Genomic DNA, 7,839 nt, shown 5'->3' with positions numbered 1-7,839 from the left:
TTTTTTTAAAATGTAAAGGTATGTGCTCCGTGTGTGGTATCCTACAATTCCAGCCTCTGAAGTTCTTTTTCTACTGGGTTTTGTTGGCTTTGGCTTTGTTTATTTTTAAAATTTGGATTGCAGTGACACAGTGACAGTCCCTCCGTCAGAGCAGAATTGCATTTGCTTCTGCCGGGCACTCTGTCCCGGGAGTGCTGTAATTTCTTGGCTTAGCATGTCCTGAACCACCCCAATGATACAAATTCAAACTCCAATCTTTCTGGAGAGTTTTGTTGTTAGACATTCTCCTGTGACTCCACCCGCCCCAACACTCAGAGTCTGGGCCAAGACACAAGCTTCCTTGTCCCCTCCGTTTGCCAGGACAAAGAGTTTCTAGCCCACACTTCTAAGGAGGTTGTGGCTCTGTCGTCTCTGACTTTGCAGGCGTCTTGGTTCCAATTTTCCACTTTGCCAGCCCTTGTTCTCTGAGCTCCCTTGTGGCTGTTACATCCTAAGCCTTGAGGTTTCCGACACCAGCAGATGCCCCCGGGCAGTGGTGGCTTGAGTGTCAGTTCACAGTCGGGTTTTGGATCTTCTTTGTTTCCGGCCCTTGGGGGTTTCCTGTGCTTTCCTTCAAGTGTAGCTATGTGCTTTGAAGCATGCATATTTCATCTGGCAAATCAGGAGAAACTGTATCATGAGGAAATTTTAAATAATGAAATCTAGCACCTCAAGAGGCACACACGGGAAACTGAGGCTCAGGGGAGTGGATGAGCCCATGAGCCAGAGGGTGGCGGGCTGGGCTGGACCCCAAGGATGTCCAGGGCGGTGCTGTCAGAGAGCCCACCCCATCCCTCCACGGCTGCAGCCTCTGAAGGGTCCGTGCTGCCCTCCAGCCCCCCGACTGCACACACTGTCCCCATTCCCCCCACATGGGGGGTCTTCCAGCCCTTGAGGCTATGAGCCCCCTGAGGGCAGGAGCTCTCTGTGAATCTATCACCCCCATCCTCTTCCAGCTTCCTTTCCTCCATCCTAAATTTCAGGCCCTGGGCAGACGAGGGCTCAGGATGCCAGACCTGGGACAACAGGTAAGCCTTGCCCCCAGGTCCCGCAGGTGCACCAGCCCCCCCCCCCAGGCCCCGACAGTCCTGCCTGCTCCTCTCGGCCTCCCTGCCCGCACCAGGGCTGTCAACATCAATACGGTTACGCCAACTGGAGCCGGGCATGCATGAGTGGGGACCTCGCTCTTCTCTGACCCCACATCCCTGGCATGGAGTCCCCACTGAAGGTCAAAGGGGTGAGGAAATGCTCTACCCCAGGGAGGGTGACATGCTGAGCACCCTCAGTCACCACCCACCGGTCTGGGTGACTCAGCCAACCCCACACCTCTGGTCCAGGGCAAGGGACCACAGGTCACAGGGGCGGGGGCTAACTCTTGACAGGAAAGGCTCCTGTTTGCAGCTCTGTGACTTTCAAAATGCTGGGCTGGTGAGTTCTGGAAGGATGGAGACCATTTATATTCCGAGCAGCAGAAGCCCAGAGAATAGGGTGCTGCTGAATCTATCCCGGGTCCGTTCACACCCCAGATCCGCTCTGTGCCCTCTACCTGGGCTCAGCCAGCAGGAGGGCCCGGCAGGACGCGGTGGGAAGAGAGGGGTCGGGTGTTTGCTCCCCCAGCTCTTCCCTACTGGGCCGCACCACCTGCCTGCTGGCGGCCTGTCCCCCAGCTGCCGCTCTTGCCTGGTTCCAGTGACAGCTGCTTCGCTTCGCCCCTTGGGGCAGTAATGGCTCCCCAGCGTCTCTTGTGGGTCCCTGTAGCCCCTCCCTTCAACTCTCTCCCCGGGACTGTCCCACCGTCCCCTCCCAGACGCTGCTCACACAGCTCCGGAGACAGGGCACACGCAACTGCCCATCTCAAGGGTCTCGCTGGGTCTCCCAGGGAGGCAGCCCCATCGCAGAGCCCGTTCGACCGCGAAGCTGGTGGCGCTTGCGCCGTTGTCTGACCGCAGAAAGGTGGCTGCAGGGAACAGGGTTCGCCCACTGCAGCTGGAAATGTTCTCGTCGGACTCATCGAACGTGTGCTGCTGACCCGTGACTGTTTTCGTTGTCTTTCTCACAATCAGATCTGAATGCAAACTCGGGGTGCGCCCTCTGGGCCTGCCCTCGCTGCCGTGGGTCCCTGCCACCCTTGCTAAGGCTCCTCTCCTGGGACAGGACATCTCAGCCCCAGGACTCCTTCACCTCCAGCCCCTCCTCCGCCGTCCGTCCGCACCTGAGCAGGAATTAGCTGGCAGCAGAGAGCAGATGAGGGGCCACCTCCTGGCACCAGGAGCCCAAGACCTGGGAGAGGCCGGGAGCCCGAGGTGCCCACGGAGAGACCAGATGACTGCAGGGGTCCTGGACCTCAGTCACAAGCTTTATTGTCCCGAGCACAGACTCGCCACACTTCAACAATTCCACTGTGGGGAGGGGAGGGGAGCGGGAGGGACTTGGGGGGCATGGCTGAGCCACGCCTGGGCGGCCACCCCGGCAGGCAGATGTTCAAGGAAACCGCTTCTAGGACACCTGTCACCTGCGAGGCCACGCCCAGGGGCTCGCCCCTCCCAATGCCCTGCGGGGGGGCCTTTGGCTGTTAGTAGACTAATCAGCGCCTCCTGCGGGTGAGGCAGAGCTGCTGGACTTTGCTGGAAAGAGCAGTTTTTGACTCTGGGTTAGGCCACTAAAGCATCGTCTCTAGGCTGCTGTTAATAGAAGTGCATGCGACAGCTACCGAAAGCCAACAGGGAGAGGGAAGGGGGCCAGCGGGGCCTGCTGCCCCCCAGATGGGCTGCGTCTGGGCGAGAACGTGTGTGCCACCTGCCCATACCTGGCAGCACTCACAGGTGACCCGGGGTGTTCCTGTGAACAGTGCCCCCGACCCGTGCACTACGGCAAAGCCAGAATGGGGCACCAGCCTTCTCCCTCTAGGCCCCGGCAGGGGAGGCCTCACGTGGAAACTCCCTGAGCTCCTGGGCACCGACGCCGAGGGACAAGGCAATAAACCACCGGTGGTCCTCAGAGGAGAGCTGCGGGGCGCTCGGCCACAGGCCTGAAGCAGGCGTGAGGGGAAGACAGGGAGGCCGCCGGATTTCCTCACCCCCAACAGCCCTACGGTCCCTTCCCCGGCTGCAGGACACAGGCGTGAGCAGCTCCACGGAGGGGCTGTTGGAATGTGCGTGTTCTGATGCGTGTGTGAGGCACACACATCCCTGACAGCTTGGCTGCGTGTCCTGGGCACGTCTGTGCACGTCCAGGTTGCGGGAATGTTTGTAGCATCTGTGGGCACAGCCCTCCCGGGCCTGGGCCTTAGTCCTGGAACCCGAGTGTATGCACGTGGCCTCAGTGCGGTTAACTGCAAATGCCACCACCCACATGGCCACGTGTGCACGTGGTCCCTCTGAGAGATAGCGTGCGTGTGTGTGTGTGTGTGTGTGTGTGTGTGTGTGTGTGTGTGTGTGTGTGTGAGAGAGAGAGAATGGGGTGTGGACTCCAGGGCCTGTAGCGGTGTACCTGCAGGTGGGAGGCCCAATTTTGGAACACCAGCCAGCCCAGAGGACACCATATCACTGATGGTTGTCAGAACATGCCGAGCCTGCACTCTGGACCCACTGTGGCTGCCCCCGCCCCAGCTGCAAGCCAGGCTGGCCCAGCGTCACGGTGGGGGTGAGGGAGGGGCTTCCAGACTTCCCGTGACTGTGGCTCCCGGCCTCTGAACACCTCTGCCAGCAGCCTGGCGGTGTGAGCGTGTTGGTGTCAGAGTGGGGCAAGAAAGACCCTGTCCCCCTGCCCCCGACACCTTGAACCTGGGGGCCTGGCTGGGCAGACAGGCTGAGGGGAACTGGTACCACTGTTCAAAAAAGGCTCAGTATGTGGGGACAAGAAGCCCTGGGGACTGCCTTGGCCAGGAAGGGGCCGCAGAGAAGGGGCCCCCCCTGGCTCCCAACGACGGGACCTCCCTCCTGGGGCCAGCAGGGAAGCTGGGCCTCCCCCGCCCCTCTGGGGTCTGAAGGGAACCTGGGGGGGAGGGGAGGAAGGGGAGGCCAGGGAAGCGCCCAGGGCACCAAGACGGTCCTCAGGGCAGCTGCTTCTGGGCGGAGGGGCCTGCCTGGACCACCTCCGCCTCCCCACACAGACTCCGGAAGCTGCCGCGTGTCCGGGCTGAAGGCCCCGGGCCGGGCCAGGGCTGCACCGCTCTCTGTAGAAGGCCACGCTTCAGGAAGCTTCCTGGTCCGGCAGGGGGTTTGGGGCGGGGGATTTTCCGAGGTGGCAAGTACATCATTGTTACAAACACTGTCTTGTCTCCAAAGTGACAGTCCTGGCCCCTGCCTGGAGGGGGCATCGCCGGGCAGCTGGCTGGGGCTCCGGTGTGGACTGGGCCGATCCACGGTGTCCTGCGGGGTCAGTGCTTGTCCTAGAGAGAGCAAGGGCTTGGTCAGCAAGTGTCCCCAAGAGCCTTGGGGAACAGTCACAGGGCTGCCAGGGCTCAGGCCGTGGCACCCGCCCCAGGGGTCAGGCCAGCCCCTGGGGGTGGGGGCTCAAGGCTGACCCCCCCCCCACCGCTTTCTTCCTCCCCGGGTCAAACATTCCAGCCCCAGAAGATGGTGAACTGACTCGCTTCCCCACCTTGGATGGCATCTCCCTGGTTCACGGAGTCTCAGTCCCACCCAGCTAGCACTGGCGACGGATGGAGCTGGACCGGAGCCACCGCCCACGTCACATAGGGGAGGGCGTGGGTTGGGGACACAGTATAGGGAGTACAGGCGGCTCTGGCTGAGACTGAGGGGGCTTCTGAGGGCGCTTTGGGGCTGTCTCCGCTCCTGACCTCAGTAAGGCCTGGCCTGGGGGCGGCGCTGACCCGCTCAGGGCTGCGTCTTGGGGCACTTGCTTCGCAGTCCCAGAACAGGGGCGATTCTTCACCTGCCCCTGCACCATGGGGGAACAATACTCTGTCCCTGAGTTCCGGGATCAGAGTATGTGGTCACAGCCCCTTGGCCAGCGTCTGTGGTTCACTTGTGCAGTTTGGGAGTGACATTATTTTCCTGCCTTTATGTCTGAATCATATGGCTTCCTCATCACCAACTGGATTATGAGTTCTGGATAGGTGACTGTTTACCTCCACTCCCAGGCCCAATTATACTGTCTCGAGTGGTCATCCACTCCCCCACCCCCAGCCTAGTTAATTGGATCTGGTAGGTGTTCATGTCTCCCTGCACTTGAGACAGGTCTGCAAGTGGTGATTTTGGTCCTGGTGACATCCAGAGGTACTTGTTTATATATGTGTGTGTATGTGTATATATATATATATATTTTTTTTTTTGAGACAGAGTCTCATTCTGTTGCTCAGGCTAGAGTGCCGTGGCGTCAGCCTAGCTCACAGCAACCTCAAACACCTGGGCTCAAGCGATCCTCCTGCCTCAGTCTCCCAAGTAGCTAGGACTACAGGTATGCGCCACCATGCCTGGCTAATTTTTTCTATATATATATGTGTATATATATATATGGTTTTTTTTAGTTGTCCATATAATTTCTTTCTATTTTTAGTAGAGACAGGGTCTCACTCTTGCTCAGGCTGGTCTCGAACTCCTGAGCTCAAACAATCCACCCACCTTGGCCTCCCAGAGTGCTAGGATTACAGCCGTGAGCCACCGTGTCCAGCCTATATATGTATATATTTTAACGCCTCTGCCTTTGTCTCCACCCCATGACATACCTTTTAAATGTGCTGACTTAATAAAACTTGATTATCTTGGACAAAAAAGTCAGTGTCATAAAAATCAAAGAGAAGCGGAGGAAACGTTCCAGACCAAACAAGACTAAAGAGACACAAGGACTGGATACGATAAGACGACTCAACGCTAGACTGGATCCTGCACTCGGAAAAAAGAGCCCCGGAGACACTATTGGGCAAACCGAAAACACTGGAGTTTGGAGAGTCGATTAGATGCGAACCTCGTATCGACGTTACACTTACTGAGGGTGGTAACTACTATCCTTCCCTCAGGAAATAGGGACTGAAGTGTTTAGGGCCGTGACACGTGCAATTATACTGAAATGGTTCAGAAAAATTGTGTTGCACACACATCCACACAGAGAGAGCAAAGGGTAACGACAACATATTAACAATATGGTATGCGGTCAATGGTATACACCACACAATGTTCTACACGCTGCTTTCATTCTAGTTTGCACGTTTGAAATGATTTCTAAATAAAAAGTGAATACATACGCCCAGATATGTACAAATACACAGCTATAATAATGATTCTTGTCATCTGCAGTGGTTATATTCTAGAGTCACCATGAGCACCGCATCACGGAACACTGACCCGTTGCTTCCAGTGCAAATACAGGGTTAGGGTCTCGCGGGCCTCTAATCACACGTTCACCAACCGATCAAAACGCAGCCTTGTGTTACGCGTACTTCTGTTCAAAGCCACCCGTTTGGTGTCTCTAGCGGATTCATCAACACCGGACTCCGGCCTGCGGCACTGCAGCCCCGGCCTGGGCAGAGCTCAGCTAGCGCCCGCGTTTCCTCCGCAAGGCACGCGACGGCCGGCCCGTGCGGACGGACGCTGGACCGCACTTCCGAGCTGTGCTTCAGGGCCACGTGCAACAGCGAGATCACCCACAAAAAGCACAGAAACATGAAAACGTGGCACCGCACACACGGTGAAGAGGATGCTTGTTCACAGCGTGAGAGCTGAGACAAGGAGGCAGAGCGCGCACCGGGCAGCTCAGATCTTTGCCGCTCTGCGCCCGGGTGCGAATGACCACGGAAGTGCGGACAGTGCCGACGTGGGGGCCACGAATCCATTTTAGTGAGTACAGACACCCACACACGCCCACACACACGCGCCTGGGGAAGTCCAGGAAGCAGACTGCTTAGAGGACACCAGCGTCCCCAGGCCAGGCCGTTTCTGAGCAGAAGGGCCACTGGTGAGCATTTCTTCTTCATATGTGTTTGGATTTTTTTCTAGAAGTGTCCACGTTGGCATTGCTACAGTTTGGCTAGCTGAGTGAGTTCTTGCTCTTATTAGTCACCTCGAGAGCTGGTTGTTAAAAAGAGCCCGGCCCCTCCCCCCTTCCTCTCTCTCCACGTGATCTCTGCACGCGGCTGACCCCCTTTGCCTTCTGCCGTGGTGGAAGCTTCTGGAGGCCCTCGCCGGACGCCCAACCTTGAACCTTCCAGCCAGCACAACCAAGAGCTAAATAAACTTCTTTTCTTTTAAATTACCCAGCCCCAGGTATTCCTTCACAGCAGCACCAAGCGGACTCAGACAGGCACGTCATGCTCTATGACAAGCAGGTATTTTAAGAAGGGAGGTAACGAGGCCCCCACGGCGGATGGAAGCCGGATCGGGTCTGGCCGCCCAGCCCCCTCCTCCGCGGCCCCACTGTAAAGCTTCTCACGCAATACAGCCTTGTCTGCGGTTTCAGCGACTTTTCAGGGCTTTCCCCAGAGGGGTGCCTGCACGGGAGGGCCTGGGGAGGCCAGGGCGCCCCTTACCGCCGGTTTGTGAGCTTCCTCTTGCTGGTGGATGCCGTTTGCAGAACCGGAATTGCCGATGGTCTGGAAAAGCCGGCAGGAAGACGCTGAGCGAGGTGCACCAGGCAGCAGTTCCTGGTTCTCCCACTAGATGGCGAGGTCTCCCCGGTGGGACAGGCTTGGGCTCCAAACCCCAACCTGTGCAGGCTGGGGCTCCCGGGACCCCCCAGGACGCCTCTCAGTCTGAGCTCCTCAGGGTACAGCCGTGACCCCCTGGCCTCCTCCCCGCTCCCTTCAGCCCGGGGCTCTCCGGGGACACTGTTCCACGGCTGCCT

General features: G+C 58.1%; 1 protein-coding gene across 2 annotated transcripts in view; it reads right to left on the bottom strand.

Annotated features, from left to right (window-relative positions):
• Positions 1 to 2,382: 2,382 nt before the first annotated feature.
• CLIP2 (CAP-Gly domain containing linker protein 2) overlaps positions 2,383 to 7,839 on the bottom strand; it is a 66,603-nt gene continuing 61,146 nt past the window's right edge. For both annotated transcript variants that reach the window (XM_045543154.1, XM_045543155.1), the window contains 2 exons: positions 7,526 to 7,588; positions 2,383 to 4,429 (listed from right to left, as the gene is read on the bottom strand). In XM_045543154.1, the coding sequence (XP_045399110.1) occupies positions 4,418 to 4,429; positions 7,526 to 7,588 (75 nt within the window). In that variant the 3' untranslated portion in view covers positions 2,383 to 4,417. The remainder of the gene's footprint in view (positions 4,430 to 7,525; positions 7,589 to 7,839) is intronic.

The sequence above is a fragment of the Lemur catta genome, chromosome 2 (genome assembly GCF_020740605.2).
Source record: "Lemur catta isolate mLemCat1 chromosome 2, mLemCat1.pri, whole genome shotgun sequence".
Lineage (NCBI taxonomy): Eukaryota > Metazoa > Chordata > Mammalia > Primates > Lemuridae > Lemur > Lemur catta.
This window is presented reverse-complemented; position numbering and strand designations above follow the sequence as displayed.